Source organism: Tachypleus tridentatus, chromosome 3 (assembly GCF_004210375.1).
Source record: "Tachypleus tridentatus isolate NWPU-2018 chromosome 3, ASM421037v1, whole genome shotgun sequence".
NCBI classification, from domain to species: Eukaryota; Metazoa; Arthropoda; class Merostomata; order Xiphosura; family Limulidae; genus Tachypleus; species Tachypleus tridentatus.
This window is the reverse complement of record NC_134827.1, coordinates 34965020-34982288: the sequence shown is the minus strand read 5'-3', so window position 1 is coordinate 34982288 and position 17269 is coordinate 34965020. Positions and strand designations below refer to the sequence as shown.

Genomic DNA, 17269 nt, shown 5'->3' with positions numbered 1-17269 from the left:
ATAATGTGAGAGTCAATCCCACTATTCATTGGTAAAAAAGTAGCCCAAAAATTAGTGGTGGATAGTGAAGACTAGCTACTTTCTATTTAGTCTTACACTGCTAAATTTGGGATTACTAGTGGAGGTAGCCCTCCTGTGGACAAAAATCAAAACTCAAACCAGTTTTATTTACCACCAGTGAGTTTCAGGTAATGTGATACAGGAGGTCTGTTGTTAAGTAACACAAACAGTGTGTATTACAACAAACCACATTATAAGCTTCACAGAAATGGTTGTAAGTGCAGGGGCTTAGTTAGGGTGTTGTTAACTCCCTCCTATTGACAGCCACCATGTTTTTAACATTACTGTGAAGGTGGAACTGAATGTTGGAGTGGGGTAGGGTGTAGTAATGTATCTGTTGGTAGTATCCTCATGTAGTAATGTATCTGTTGGTAGTATCCTCATGTAGTAATGTATCTGTTGGTAGTATCCTCACAGAATTGGTGCTTAAGTGTTGAACACTCGCATAAATATGAAGCTCTTATCAGTTTAATTTTGGAGCTTATGTCTGTAAACATGAGAAACATGTTTGTTGTTGTTGGTTCTCATATTTTCTACTGTTCTGTGTCCTGTTATAAAAGATAAAACTCTGGTAAACCGTCTACTTGTCTGATCTCTATGATGTAACATCAAGAGATACATCAGTGAATGAGGTGTCTTTTGAAGTAAAATGCTCCCCATATTTGATATTAAAAGAAATGTACTGGTTTTTAACGATTATTTTATTAGTCTAACCTTTGTGGATAAGTAAAATGATGCATTATTAATATAGTTCCAGATAATTTAATGTGTAATGTCTGATAGTTATATATGATATTGAGTTTTATTCACATCTTGTGTGATGACTTAAATAATGGATACTTTTCACTATAACGTGCAAGTTATATAAATAAAATATGTATGTGTGTGTATGTTTATTTATAATCCATAGAATCTGTATTTAAATAATAGGGTTACAAGTATATCTGTAATGTATTAGTTAATTGTTTTAAAAATGCCTTAAAGAAATTTCTTGCTTCTTTCTATCTGTTGTATTTTAGCCAGAAGCCATGGGGAAAGGTAAGATTTTATTATGTCTGCTTGAGTCCTGTTTCAGTTATTAATCACTGTGATTGCTTAGTTTGTCCTGAATCTAGAAAAAAATGTGTTGTTTAATGTGTGTAATATGTCGTTGGTACATGTTATCTCTCTGTAGTAAGTACGCAGAGAGCTTGAAGCTTCGTAGAATGGTTTTTTTGTTCATTTCTTTTTAGTTAAAGTATAAAAAGAAATAATTGGATTAATGTAAACATCAGAAAAGTGGTACAGTTATTTCACATAAAATGTATGTATGTTTAAATGGATTCCTCGCTATTAATAACTCAACATCCCCTCGTAGAACAGTGGGCATCACAGCATGCCTGTGTATTACAAGTGAGCTAGCAATGTGCTGTACAAATTGTATGTTTTTGTAATTGTTTTAAAACTAAGCAATAAAATATGTGCTAGTGTCGGTGTTGTGACCAACTAAGAGATGTTGTTGCAAGTTGTTATTACAGTTTTGTCTAAGCCTTTTTTTCTGAGTAACATTGTTTATACTGCTTGATAAAAGGTTTGTGTTCAAAATGTTGCAAGTAATAATGAAAAAAAAACTGTTTTTGTTATAGATGTGTGGTTTAAGTCTAACCGTTTCGAACATTTTTTTCATTGTACTTACAATTGTCCTAGATGTTTGGGTGGCTCTACTCTTGAGTATACTATGTCATAACTAGTGGTGTACTCCATTGTCTTTAGTAATACCAGGTATCTGAAAGGAGTGAGGAGTTTGGGAAACACTGTGGAATAGAGTAAGAAATCGAACTTCAGATAGAATGACTTTGTGGAATTCACATGTTATGTGAAGTATTTTTTTAAGAATGCACATCTGTATTAGTTTAAAACTGCTGAATATAATGTGCACTTTCTTTTTCCTACAAATACCTCTAAAAAAAATGACTAGTTGGACACATTTATTTGTGTTAGGTATTTTATTGGAAGTGAAAATGTATCTCAGAATGGTTGGTATGGGTATTAACACTTTTACTAATAAAGCAGAGAACAACGTTTCGACCTTCCTAGGTCATCTTCAGGTTAACAAGAAGCTTCCATCATATGTTGTTAAAACATCATTAAATATTTCAGAAAATGTTGCATATCCAATTCAGTTGATGGAATACTTGATGAGGTGGGAATCAGAAGAGAATGAATTGTATATTTGAGGAAGATAATCTGACGAATTTGATGGTAGCAAAAGTTCTAGTGATGGTGAAGGGTTATATAATTAATGACTACTTTAGTGTATTACCACATATAAACTTTCCAATAAATTTTGTAAAATGTACGTAAAAAAAAAGTTTTAATGAAGGATTTCCAAAACGTATTGAATTCATCAATAGTTGTTCATAGTATTTAAAACTATACAGTACATTTTCTATAATTGTTAAAAAAAAACGACAAATTTTATTCAGTTGAACCTTTCAAAATTGGGTGCACATTATATTTGGGCAAATAAAATAATATATAAATATTTTTTGAACCAGAGAGGGAAACAAATGGAGTGCATAAGATATATCTTACATATGTGTGTTTCTTCTGGATTACAGTAAAATAAGGTTTAGGGTTGGGTATTATTTTATTATTTTAACATGTTTCCCAAGTGAGTATTATATACATAAAGTAAGGTTGAACATTTAAGAGTACTGCATTGTTTTGATGAACCATGTTCCAGATCCATAACAAAATAAGGTTTGGGATTAATTGGTTCTGTAAGGACATGATAGTTGTTATCACTTGATATGAACCAAGTGAGTAACAAAGTGAGGTTTAGGATTGATCATCCTAAGGGTATATTAATTATCACGTTTGGTTTACCAGATCAGTAACAAAGTAAATTATCCTATTCATCCTTGGCTTAGGTTTTCAGATGTTCAGAGTTTCAGGTGTTTAGCTGTATTTGTAGTTTCATAAAAGTTCTTATTGTTACTAATATCTTGTTATAATAATATCTTAATATCATAATATCTTTTGAATAACATTTAAAACTTCTTAGTGCTTCAATTATTTTTATAAAAGTTGACAAAACATTGGTGTTACTGTAACATCTGTGCTTTAACACCCAAAATTTCAGAATTGGGCATCTGCACTTATAAAAACCTTTTTTTTGCACACATAATGGATCTTAAGCTGGGGTCAAAATATTAAGTTTTCTGCTCATAGCTAAATGTAAGATTACTTCAGATAGTCCATGGAAACGTGCTATTAATACAGTACAGATGTTGTAAAAAAATAACCTTTATCTAATGTGAATTTAACAGACACTGAATAATTATTATAACAAAAGGATAGACAATTACACACTTTTAGTGTAACCCATTGAGCTTTCTTAAAAGTAATTTGTAATCCCTGTGTAAAATGGAATTGAATATGTTTGTATGGACAGGGGTCTGCATTGGGTGAAACTGAATTGAATACTTGTTTATACAGGGACAGCGGTGCACATTGGAGTTCCATGTTATGTAAAAATTGACATGAATTCATGTTTGTTTGTAGGGTGGCTACACACTTGCAGTGATGCATGTTGGAGCTCCATGTTGTGGAATGAATGCAGCTGTGAGATCCTTTGTTCGAAACTGTCTCTATCGAGGAGATGTGGTGTATGGTATTCATGATGGAATAGAAGGACTTATTGAAGGAAATGTAAGTTTTAGTTCCTCATATCCCTTTTTCTTATGTCACGATTTAAAAAAAAATATTATTCATTCCAAATCTCTCAAATATTATTTGTGTAATCTCTAAAACCTCCTAAATACATTCTAAACATTTGTTTTCAGTAAAACTTTATATTTTGTCTTATTTTGTCTCTCCTAACTATGTGGGGACTTCACTTTCCATGTTCAGTGTTTTCGGACTTTATTTATGATCTTGCTCCCTGCCTATCAGTATCACATAAACAATGCATTCTTTTTACTTTAACTGTCAGTAATTTTCCTGCTGACAGTAAATTACGTAGTCAATGAGTGATGAGTTTTTGTTTGAAACAGGTTCAGACAATGAGTTGGTGTGATGTGAATGGCTGGGTTGGTCAGGGTGGAGCTTTCTTAGGAACCAAAAGGTGAGTATTGTATTGTGTCTGTAATGGGTGGGTTGGTCAGGGTGGAGCTTTCTTAGGAACCAAAAGGTGAGTATTATATTGTGTCTGTAATGGCTGGGTTGGTCAGGGTGGAGCTTTCTTAGGAACCAAAAGGTGAGTATTATATTGTGTCTGTAATGGCTGGGTTGGTCAGGGTGGAGCTTTCTTAGGAACCAAAAGGTGAGTATTATATTGTGTCTGTAATGGCTGGGTTGGTCAGGGTGGAGCTTTCTTAGGAACCAAAAGGTGAGTATTATATTGTGTCTGTAATGGGTGGGTTGGTCAGGGTGGAGCTTTCTTAGGAACCAAAAGGTGAGTATTATATTTTGTCTGTAATGGGTGGGTTGGTCAGGGTGGAGCTTTCTTAGGAACCAAAAGGTGAGTATTATATTGTGTCTGTAATGGCTGGGTTGGTCAGGGTGGAGCTTTCTTAGGAACCAAAAGGTGAGTATTATATTGTGTCTGTAATGGCTGGGTTGGTCAGGGTGGAGCTTTCTTAGGAACCAAAAGGTGAGTATTATATTTTGTCTGTAATGGCTGGGTTGGTCAGGGTGGAGCTTTCTTAGGAACCAAAAGGTGAGTATTATATTTTGTCTGTAATGGGTGGGTTGGTCAGGGTGGAGCTTTCTTAGGAACCAAAAGGTGAGTATTATATTGTGTCTGTAATGGCTGGGTTGGTCAGGGTGGAGCTTTCTTAGGAACCAAAAGGTGAGTATTATATTGTGTCTGTAATGGCTGGGTTGGTCAGGGTGGAGCTTTCTTAGGAACCAAAAGGTGAGTATTATATTGTGTCTGTAATGGCTGGGTTGGTCAGGGTGGAGCTTTCTTAGGAACCAAAAGGTGAGTATTATATTGTGTCTGTAATGGGTGGGTTGGTCAGGGTGGAGCTTTCTTAGGAACCAAAAGGTGAGTATTATATTGTGTCTGTAATGGGTGGGTTGGTCAGGGTGGAGCTTTCTTAGGAACCAAAAGGTGAGTATTATATTGTGTCTGTAATGGCTGGGTTGGTCAGGGTGGAGCTTTCTTAGGAACCAAAAGGTGAGTATTATATTGTGTCTGTAATGGCTGGGTTGGTCAGGGTGGAGCTTTCTTAGGAACCAAAAGGTGAGTATTATATTGTGTCTGTAATGGGTGGGTTGGTCAGGGTGGAGCTTTCTTAGGAACCAAAAGGTGAGTATTATATTGTGTCTGTAATGGGTGGGTTGGTCAGGGTGGAGCTTTCTTAGGAACCAAAAGGTGAGTATTATATTGTGTCTGTAATGGGTGGGTTGGTCAGGGTGGAGCTTTCTTAGGAACCAAAAGGTGAGTATTATATTGTGTCTGTAATGGCTGGGTTGGTCAGGGTGGAGCTTTCTTAGGAACCAAAAGGTGAGTATTATATTGTGTCTGTAATGGCTGGGTTGGTCAGGGTGGAGCTTTCTTAGGAACCAAAAGGTGAGTATTATATTGTGTCTGTAATGGCTGGGTTGGTCAGGGTGGAGCTTTCTTAGGAACCAAAAGGTGAGTATTATATTGTGTCTGTAATGGGTGGGTTGGTCAGGGTGGAGCTTTCTTAGGAACCAAAAGGTGAGTATTATATTGTGTCTGTAATGGCTGGGTTGGTCAGGGTGGAGCTTTCTTAGGAACCAAAAGGTGAGTATTATATTGTGTCTGTAATGGGTGGGTTGGTCAGGGTGGAGCTTTCTTAGGAACCAAAAGGTGAGTATTATATTGTGTCTGTAATGGGTGGGTTGGTCAGGGTGGAGCTTTCTTAGGAACCAAAAGGTGAGTATTATATTGTGTCTGTAATGGGTGGGTTGGTCAGGGTGGAGCTTTCTTAGGAACCAAAAGGTGAGTATTATATTGTGTCTGTAATGGGTGGGTTGGTCAGGGTGGAGCTTTCTTAGGAACCAAAAGGTGAGTATTATATTGTGTCTGTAATGGGTGGGTTGGTCAGGGTGGAGCTTTCTTAGGAACCAAAAGGTGAGTATTATATTGTGTCTGTAATGGGTGGGTTGGTCAGGGTGGAGCTTTCTTAGGAACCAAAAGGTGAGTATTATATTGTGTCTGTAATGGGTGGGTTGGTCAGGGTGGAGCTTTCTTAGGAACCAAAAGGTGAGTATTATATTGTGTCTGTAATGGGTGGGTTGGTCAGGGTGGAGCTTTCTTAGGAACCAAAAGGTGAGTATTATATTGTGTCTGTAATGGCTGGGTTGGTCAGGGTGGAGCTTTCTTAGGAACCAAAAGGTGAGTATTATATTGTGTCTGTAATGGGTGGGTTGGTCAGGGTGGAGCTTTCTTAGGAACCAAAAGGTGAGTATTATATTGTGTCTGTAATGGGTGGGTTGGTCAGGGTGGAGCTTTCTTAGGAACCAAAAGGTGAGTATTATATTGTGTCTGTAATGGCTGGGTTGGTCAGGGTGGAGCTTTCTTAGGAACCAAAAGGTGAGTATTATATTGTGTCTGTAATGGGTGGGTTGGTCAGGGTGGAGCTTTCTTAGGAACCAAAAGGTGAGTATTATATTGTGTCTGTAATGGCTGGGTTGGTCAGGGTGGAGCTTTCTTAGGAACCAAAAGGTGAGTATTATATTGTGTCTGTAATGGGTGGGTTGGTCAGGGTGGAGCTTTCTTAGGAACCAAAAGGTGAGTATTATATTGTGTCTGTAATGGGTGGGTTGGTCAGGGTGGAGCTTTCTTAGGAACCAAAAGGTGAGTATTATATTGTGTCTGTAATGGCTGGGTTGGTCAGGGTGGAGCTTTCTTAGGAACCAAAAGGTGAGTATTATATTGTGTCTGTAATGGCTGGGTTGGTCAGGGTGGAGCTTTCTTAGGAACCAAAAGGTGAGTATTATATTTTGTCTGTAATGGCTGGGTTGGTCAGGGTGGAGCTTTCTTAGGAACCAAAAGGTGAGTATTATATTTTGTCTGTAATGGGTGGGTTGGTCAGGGTGGAGCTTTCTTAGGAACCAAAAGGTGAGTATTATATTTTGTCTGTAATGGGTGGGTTGGTCAGGGTGGAGCTTTCTTAGGAACCAAAAGGTGAGTATTATATTTTGTCTGTAATGGGTGGGTTGGTCAGGGTGGAGCTTTCTTAGGAACCAAAAGGTGAGTATTATATTGTGTCTGTAATGGCTGGGTTGGTCAGGGTGGAGCTTTCTTAGGAACCAAAAGGTGAGTATTATATTGTGTCTGTAATGGGTGGGTTGGTCAGGGTGGAGCTTTCTTAGGAACCAAAAGGTGAGTATTATATTTTGTCTGTAATGGCTGGGTTGGTCAGGGTGGAGCTTTCTTAGGAACCAAAAGGTGAGTATTATATTGTGTCTGTAATGGGTGGGTTGGTCAGGGTGGAGCTTTCTTAGGAACCAAAAGGTGAGTATTATATTGTGTCTGCCAGTTTTAGTTATTCTTAGTACCTTACTAGTATAGAACTGTTATTGTAGATGGAGATAGTCCTGTATACCGTTCTGTACGTACTGATGATCAGACTCTTGTCCAAGATGACATTTCTTGAGAATGTTTTCTTACGTTGTTGCAAATGCTTTAGTTTACTGAGATTCATTAGGTATCAAACTCTGTATAGTATTCATATCACTACTGTTTATTACAAGTTGTTAGTTCATTAATTAAATTATTTGTTTGTCAAAAGCAACTTGATCATCAGCTCTTGTATTAGAACTACCTTTTTGTTGCTTCAACAGCTACCAGATAACTAGATTAAGGCATGTTTTTGACTGGCACTGAACGTTAACCTATAATCATCTTGTCTCATTAGTTAAAATACTAACGTATTAAATAATCTCTGACTAACTTAAGTTGTTTTAATTAAATAATACATTACTTTGTATGACTGTTGTTCTCTGTTGCCATCTGTAGGTGTGTAGTCCTTAGTTTTAACCCAGTACTTTAGTTAGAACAAGCAGGTGTGCCATTTGACTGAGCTGCTATCTAGTGATGTGGTGTTTAAGGTATTCAGCTCTTACTAACTTCAGTTCCTGGATACGTGGAAGTTGTCTTTAACTTTCTTCAAGTGGATAGGTGAGTCTAAACACTGACGGTCAGACAGTGCATAACAAAAGAATATCATTAGATGAATTGGAGGATACCAGAGTAATGACTGGTGAAAATGGATTGAAGGATACCAGAGTAATGACTGGTGAAAATGGGTTTTTAACATTCACTTATCCAAGAACCATCAGACCACACAAGGAAGTTAACTAAATCTGATACAGTTACTGTGAAGCATCAGTAGTGGGAAACAGTCTGATGGTGTTCAGGACACCTATTTTTCTTGAAATTTTGGGCTTAAATCCCATACAGTCCATTTCAGGACTAAAACACCCAAAGATGGCAGTAGTCAAAATACAGTTTAATTTATTTAAAAAAGATGAATTAATTGGAATATTTATTAAATATATCAAACAGTTAATTAGGAAGATCCAATAATTAATGTTAACCAGATACCAAGATAAAGTAGTTGTTGTCCAGTGATTAATGTTAACCAGATACCAACATAAAGTAGTTGTTGTCCAGTGATTAATGTTAACCAGATACCAACATAAAGTAGTTGTTGTCCAGTGATTAATGGTAACCAGATACCAAGTAATATATATTAACACAGTTGTGGTGGTAGTTTTATATTTAAAACCTTTCCAATCTTGTATGTGACTTTTCCTCATGATATAGTACTTAATGCATGTTATATTTTATATATTGTAGAACTCTTCCAGAGCCTTATTTGGAGCAAGTTGTTAGTCGTTTGAAAGAATTCAACATTGAAGCTTTGTTGGTGATTGGAGGATTTGAAGTAAGGTTGATTTATTAAAGTAATGAGAAAGACACACACTTGTCTTCTTTTGTACCTTGTTAACTTTAACGTTGTGGTCATTCAACTTAATATCTTGTTGTAGAAGTTGTTAAGGTTGCAGTTGTTTCGTGTCTTAGTTTGTGAAATGGGAATGCATCAAAATATCTTGTTATTTAACGTTTTCTCCCGTCTGTTCTCAGGCCTTTCGTACAGTCTTGCAGCTGGCTGAGAACAGAGACAGATACCCAAGTCTCAGGATACCCATGTGTGTCATTCCAGCAACTATCAGTAACAACGTACCTGGGACGGAGTTCTCTCTCGGTGCCGATACGGCTTTGAATGAGATAACAGAGGCTAGTATTTATCAGCAGTGCATTGTTGTTTTAAGAGTTTAGTAATAGTGACGTTGATGGTAATACTCAGTTAATAATAGTAATACTTATTGGCAATAACTAATAATAACATGTTAATACTCAGCTAATAATAATTTTGATGGTAGTACATAACAGTGTGCCCTCTGGTGACACAGTAGTAAGTCTGCAGACTTGTAATGCTGAAAACTGGATGTTTGATACCAGTGATGGTATCACAGCTCATTGTAGCTTTGTGCTTAAGGACAAACAAGGTTATTTTTTTACAATTACTTGCACCAGTAGTTGATTGGACTCCATTGGCTTTGAACAAATGTACCTGTTTTAGTGACACATTAAGGGTTACTTAATTCTATAAACTCCAAATTGAGTTAAAAACATTAAAGTTGTCTACTACCACACTATCATTTACAATAACCATAGAATACAAAATAACTAGTTGACTATGCTCCTATTTGACTGGGCAGGATTCTAAAAACATTTCTTTTAAAACTTACATTTTTATTAAACATGAGTTTTATTTTCTTGTTTTTTATTATTTTATTTTAATTACAACGTGATTTTTCAACATTAACGCTGTTTGATTTGACGTTACTCACTAATATCCATGGTCTTACGTTGTCAGGTTTCTTTAATTTATCTTTGTGATGCTTCAAATACAAATTTCTTGAAGCTGAGCTTATTACTTTTGTTTGTGAAGTGTGATTTTAATCATTTTCTATGTTTGCAGTAGAACATAAACATGTTTGAGGCAAGTGGAACTTCATAACTGTAGGTTTGTTGTTTTGTTTCTTTTACCTCAAACCATATGTTATCAGCCACTAACGTTTTATTTCAAACCTTAACTGAAACACTAACTTTTAGTTTTGTTTTTCTTGTTATTAATCATTTATGAAAAGCAAGAATCTTAATTTTCAGTTTTATTGTCCTTAGATTTGTGATCGTATTCGACAGTCTGCACAAGGAACAAAGCGTCGGGTATTTGTTGTGGAAACAATGGGAGGTTACTGTGGTTACCTGGCAACCCTTGCCGGCCTGGCGGGCGGTGCAGATGCTGCTCACATCTTCGAGGAACCGTTCTCTATCAAGCTGTTGATGGATGACGTGGTACACATGCAAGCTAAAATGGCAGAAGGTGTTCAACGAGGTCTTATACTTAGGTAAACTTTAAAGTTTTCTGGCCTCTAATTAAGTCGTCCATTGGTTTAGAAAACTTAATTCTTGAACTAGTTAAAAGTATAAAGTACATGAAACAGTTGTTTCTGTAAAAGTGAAGTCTTTTTAGTCTTACATTTCATTTTATAGTGAAAGTTGCCTGTCAACAAGACAACAGTAAGAGTACCTAACTAATTAAGTATAATAATAATTCACAAATATTAAAATTGATGCTCAATTAAAGAGATATTAAGGCCAGTCTTTAACCTCTAAAAAAATTGACTCCACATGTTTCTGCATTGCAACATTGTTTCCAGGAGTGACTTGTAAGACATGATCGTGTTCCATTTATACTTTTTATTAAATATATCACTTGACCTATACACGAGTTTATGTTTCCAGCACGAACGTTTTAGAGCAGATTACCCAACGTTTTTACATTTAAATATTCTCCGTACCTTCATCTCAAAAACATTTAATCATTTTCAAGGATTTGAGTTAATATTAGTTTCCTTCCCCACAGTTTCATGTACATATTCTATAAACAATTTAAATTAATTATTAGTTAAGCCTAGAATATGTGTCAAAATTAAAGCTTTCTTTTTAATTTTATTTCATATCTGGGTTTTAAAGTAATACTCTGATTAGTTGTTACCACGTAAGTGTGAATTTTTCGACAGCTTTACCTACAATGAGTTAAATCCTATTTCACTTGCTTTAAATTTCTTGTGTAGTAATTGATTGTGATGTTCTACCCATGTAATGGAGTCATATTTGCAACTAATTTTACTTGGAATATTAGATTTAATGTTTGGAAGGAGTTTTTAACAGTGGAATACTGGAAACTACCCTAAAAGAAATCGCATTTTAAAATAACGTTTTAAACCTTTTTAAAAGGTTTAAATTTGATTACAGGGAAGAAAACTTACTATATACAAAATTGTCTTCACCTGATTACATAATTTTTGACATTTATTATAAAATTTTCTGTATTACTATTTCAAGCTGTCTTTAAACTCCATTCACTTTTATTTTTCTGTTTATTTGTATACATGCACTGTGTTAATTAAAGGCAGATAACGATAAAATCGTTTTAATAATTTTATATATGGCTTTTGGTGGAGACAAACTTGATAGGTATGAGTGAACCTGGTGGTTCAAAGTTTCTTATTAGCATGGTATTTTGTCCCTCACAACAGTAAGTTTATGGACTTGTTACTTTAAAATCCATGGTTTTGTTCTCATTGTTGGCACAGCAGCTAGCCCAATGTGAATTAATTCTGAAACTCTCAAAAATACTTCCACTAGAAATATACAAGTTATTTGATTAATAACAATATTTCACATCAATAGGTTTCATTTGGAATGGTTGAAAAAAAAACAACAAAAAAAACCAGAAAATCCTGAATCATATTTTCTATAATCTGAGGAAACTGAAAGTTTGGAGTTAACATTATTGAAGTTCAAAAGTCATTTGATAACTAAGACTTTGAAGTTTTATTGTGTAAAAGTTACATTTGTAATCCTGTTACTTTTTATTTTATTTTAGCAAATTAGTTTATATTCTGAAACAGTTTACTGAATGTAAAATTACCGTTGGAGGCTTTTACATAGGTTGAGGTTGACTTAGACTAATTGCTCATTTCAGGTCATGGGTCAGTCCGTTTTCTGGTGAGAAAAACTTGATGTATCGGTCATTACTTAGCATTAAGGAACTTACGTTTGTTAGTACATTTAAATATTTTCTTTTAGAAGTTTGAGTTACTTACCAGGGGAAAATCTCAGTGAGTAAAATGAATAATTTAAACACAATTGACTAGAGAATTCAGTTTTTCTCTGCATCAAATGGGAAAAGTGTTTGTCACCAGATTTGTGTATTGTTAGGTTACTGATGATAGGGTGGAACTTGCTGTAATCATGTGAAATACTTTAGACTTCATGATAAACCAATCCTTACAGTTTTCTTTCCCAAAGTATCACAGGAGAGATGATATAAACTGGTAAACTTTCACACACAGTATCCTGTTAATATGTTAAAAAATTAATTAATAATCTAATTACCAAATTTTTCTCATATATCTGGATATATGTGGGAAGTTCCTTATATTCTGCATGAAAAAACAGAATATTTTTGAAAGCAAGACCCATGTTATAATAGCTTTTCTCTACCAAACCAAGGAAAAGTAAAGGAACAGTTACCTTAAAGTATCCTACAAAGTTCGTTTTTACGTGATATATAGGATATATAAGTGAATAGATTTTGTTCTCATATGGAGGTTTTTAAGTTCTCTGTAAGATGTGTAATAAGTGATATAATTTGTTCTCATATAAAGGTATTTAGGTTCTCTCTAGAATCTGGATTAAGTGATAAAATTTATTTTCATATGAAGGTTTTAGGTTATTTGTAAGATGCGTATCAAGTGACAGAATTTGTTCTCATGTAGAGGTTTTTAGGTTTCTGTAGGAAGCATATTAAGTGACTGATTTTGTTTTCATATGAAGGCTTTACGCTCTTTGTAAGATGTGTATTATGTGATGAGATTTTGTACTCATATGAAGGTTTTGAGCTCTCTATAGTACTTGTATTAAATGACAAGACTTTTTAGACCATCTATCTCAACTCTAATGGCCAGGTGTTTGGAGAAAATAAAACTACTTTTTCTATGGATCATCTCAAAAAAGGATATTGAAATATTTTATATTGTCATATACTATATTAATATTTTATGAAAGGGAAAAGACGCTAGTTAGTGACCAAAAATCGAGACAGACTAAAACAAATCATGTTATTGTTTCATCAAATATACTGTGTAAACTAAATTGCAGTAAAATGTGTTCTATGTTAAAAACAAACAACTTGTTATCATTGTTGTAGTTAAGGATAATTTTAATATTAGAATTATATTTTGATTTACAAAATGGTATTAAATATTATTGTAACTTTTAAAGGAATGAATATGCCAATTCAAATTACACCACAGACTTCATCTACAGACTTTATTGTGAAGAAGGGAAGGATATATTTTCAGCAAGAATGAACGTGTTGGGTCACATGCAACAGGTAATGTGTTGATTGTGTTGTCTGTAGTACCAAGTTCTCAACAGTGAACGTACTAAGTTGCATGTTGTCTGTAGTACCGAGTTCTTACTAACAGTGAATATAGTGAGTTGCATGTTGTCTGTTGTACCACATTCTTACTAACAGTGATTGTACTGAGTTCCTTGTTGTCTGTGGTACCAAGTTCTACTAAGGTTGATTATTTTGAGTCATGTTAGTTACTTCTGGTAAAGGTTTCTAGTATGAAATGTCAGATTTAGTGTAAAGTTACTGTATTCTGGTTCTGGTTAGGGTACAGGGAAGGATGGGTTAAAACAACAGTGTTGAATATAAATTGGTTCAACACATCTGGATACTTCATGTGTTTTGTAATGGGTTATTTTTGGTAAGTTGCTGTGTATGCATACTTGTGTTATAGTTATTTGTCATCGTAGTTTTAGTGGTAAAATAATTTTATAAATATTTTCTACACACACTACAGGGTGGAAGTCCTTCACCTTTTGACCGCAATGTTGCCACCAAGATGGCCTCTAAAGCTGCTGAGTGGCTAATTAGTCGTCTTAAAGAAGGCAGTAAGACTGATGATCCAAATGCATGTTCAAACCCTGAAACAGCTGTTCTTCTTGGCCTAGTTAGACGACAATATCGTTTTACCCCAGTACAGACCCTGCAGAATATCACGGACTTCAAGTAAGTCTGATGTAATAATTATTTTTATGTAATAAGTTTTTGATTACGTTATTTTTCAGGTGTTTCCATTTTCTGCAAGTCTGAAGTTCATTCTTGTTTTTCATGTTGTGGAGTTTTTAAACACATGGAAAATAGTCTTCAAAATTTGTTTTATTTTTATACCCAATCAATTATTCAAATGTTTGTCAAATAAAGTAACTTCAAAATATAATTTTCTATTTCAATAAGCTCAAATAAAGAAAATCAATCTAACTCTGGTCTTGTTGGGACTCGTAAGAAAACTATATGTAGGTAAATACCTTCGTCTGTATTAATGTTAAGCCTTTTTGTTCGAGTGACCAAAACACTGAAATTAAAATAAATTAACAAAAAATACTGTTGTTCTCTATTGCTTGAGTGAAATTTAGCAAAAGTATTTCTGATAAAGTGTCTAATTACCATTACTACACAAAGATAGGAACCATATTTAACATCGTAGTAAAGTTGACCACATTGAATGCATATCTGGAATCTACTCTGTCAGCAGCCAGGGAGTAACTTGATTCGTTTTTCTCCTGTTTTAGTTTGACTTGTAGATAATCTGCTTTCATATATTATGTTTTTGTATTTACTTCAATAATTCCAGTTTTGTTGCTTGCCATTATTCCAGTCTTCAGTTACTGTTGGTTTGAATTAACTTTTTTTTATTACCTAGAAGTAAGACAGTCTTCACTTATACCAGAAAATGTTTTTGTTAAATCAGTACACATGTAATTTTCTGATATTAAACTAATCATCGCTACATCTTTCTGTGGATGCATTTTAGGCACAGAATCCCTACTCACCAGTGGTGGTTGAAGCTCCGTCCTCTGCTTAGAATCTTAGCCAAGCACGACTCCACCTATGAGGCTGAAGCGGAACTAAGTGTTTGTGAATGGGAAGATTATGATTCATTTTAGATTAAGCTTTTAGTAAATTTAAATTTTTAACTTAATTGTTTATTACATTAGACATTTTTCTTTCTTTCTTCTCCATCATTAGTGACCTCTGGAGGTATTTGTATAAATTCTTCACAAAGAAAGTGTGCATTATCAGTGGTGTGCATGGATGTGTTGAAAACATTTATTTTCTTATAAATATGTGTGCATGTATGACCTCTTTCCCAGTATCCCATTTACCCCTTGAGTTTTTAAATTACTTGTGCAGTTTGAAAAATTGCCACAATTAATATGAGACTTCAATCGCAGCAATCTACCCATTTAGAGTGAAACCCAGACTTCAATCACAGCAATCTACCCATTTAGAGTGAAACCCAGACTTCAATCACAGCAATCTACCCATTTAGAGTGAAACCCAGACTTCAATCACAGCAATCTACCCATTTAGAGTGAAACCCAGACTTCAATCACAGCAATCTACCCATTTAGAGTGAAACCCAGACTTCAATCACAGCAATCTACCCATTTAGAGTGAAACCCAGACTTCAATCACAGCAATCTACCCATTTAGAGTGAAACCCAGACTTCAATCACAGCAATCTACCCATTTAGAGTGAAACCCAGACTTCAATCACAGCAATCTACCCATTTAGAGTGAAACCCAGACTTCAATCACAGCAATCTACCCATTTAGAGTGAAACCCAGACTTCAATCACAGCAATCTACCCATTTAGAGTGAAACCCAGACTTCAATCACAGCAATCTACCCATTTAGAGTGAAACCCAAAAGCAACTCATCTTCCATGTTTGATTATAACATAAAGCTACCAAACAAAAATGACTATATTTTCTGAAACCATTAAATTGAACAAGTCCTCCGGTCAACTGGCTTTACACGTTCTGAAACCGTTGAATCGAACAAGTCCTCCAGTTCACTGGCTTTACACGTTCTGAAACCGTTGAATCGAACAAGTCCTCCAGTTCACTGGCTTTACACGTTCTGAAACCGTTGAATCGAACAAGTCCTCCAGTTGACTGGCTTTACACATTCTGAAACCATTGAATCGAACAAGTCCTCCAGTTGACTGGCTTCACACGTTCCAAAACCATTGAATCGAACAAGTCCTCCAATCGACTGGCTTCACACGTTCCAAAACCATTGAATTGAACAAGTCCTCCAGTTCACTGGCTTTACACGTTCTGAAACCGTTGAATCGAACAAGTCCTCCAGTTCACTGGCTTCACACGTTCTGAAACCGTTGAATCGAACAAGTCCTCCAGTTCACTGGCTTTACACGTTCTGAAACCGTTGAATCGAACAAGTCCTCCAGTTCACTGGCTTCACACGTTCCAAAACCATTGAATCAAACAAGTCCTCCAATCGACTGGCTTCAGGAGATCTGTTACTTACTGTCTTCCTTCATGACCTCTCTCCAGTTGTATAGAAATTCAAAAACAGGAAGATCTTCCACAAAAAACTTGTGTGTATTTGTTTGAACTTGAGAAAAGTTAATTCAGGTTATGATATAAATTCTATAGTAACATAAGAATCACTTTCTTTAAATAAATGCATATTTTCCTGTTGCACAAACTGAATTATGGGAACAAATGACTTTAAATCAATGTGAATTTAAAATACCACTGCCTTCTGCTTTACTTTGTTTCATGTTAACTTGTAGCAACTCGCATTCAGTTGTGAGTAGGTTATATTTGTTAATAAAGAAACTACCAATAAAAATAATTATTAATGTGTCAAATTGACCTGAAAAGAAAACTTTAACATATGTTTTTGAAACATGAAATCCTTATTTTTCTGCAGAAGTTAGAATGTAATGACATTTTCATATCTTAATTATATGTTTCCCTTGACAGTGACGTCTGGCCTGATTTGTCATGTGATAGATTAATTATTGGTTAACATAAAAGATTTGATAAATTACAGTAAACTGTTTTATACTTGACTCGTATATGTATAATTTGTTACAAACAATGTCGGATAATGTTACTCTGTTATGACTAACATTTCAGGTGTTTTGTAATTTGTAGAATTGTTCTTGTTAGTCTGATTCTTAGAATCTGTGCTTTAAGCTGGTTTCACAAGGTATGTA

General features: G+C 34.9%; 1 protein-coding gene across 2 annotated transcripts in view; it reads left to right on the top strand.

Annotated features, from left to right (window-relative positions):
* The window catches only part of LOC143246680 (ATP-dependent 6-phosphofructokinase-like), a 45495-nt gene extending 28596 nt beyond the window's left edge, over positions 1 to 16899 (top strand). Inside the window, exons 13-20 of one of the 2 annotated variants that reach the window (XM_076493757.1) lie at positions 3607 to 3753; positions 4098 to 4168; positions 8882 to 8969; positions 9170 to 9322; positions 10274 to 10500; positions 13445 to 13556; positions 14035 to 14243; positions 15049 to 16899. In XM_076493757.1, the coding sequence (XP_076349872.1) occupies positions 3607 to 3753; positions 4098 to 4168; positions 8882 to 8969; positions 9170 to 9322; positions 10274 to 10500; positions 13445 to 13556; positions 14035 to 14243; positions 15049 to 15181 (1140 nt within the window). In that variant the 3' untranslated portion in view covers positions 15182 to 16899. Of the gene's footprint in view, positions 1 to 3606; positions 3754 to 4097; positions 4169 to 8881; positions 8970 to 9169; positions 9323 to 10273; positions 10501 to 13444; positions 13557 to 14034; positions 14255 to 15048 lie in introns of both variants that reach the window. The other variant, XM_076493758.1, reaches the window with a different exon arrangement.
* Positions 16900 to 17269: the final 370 nt, after the last annotated feature.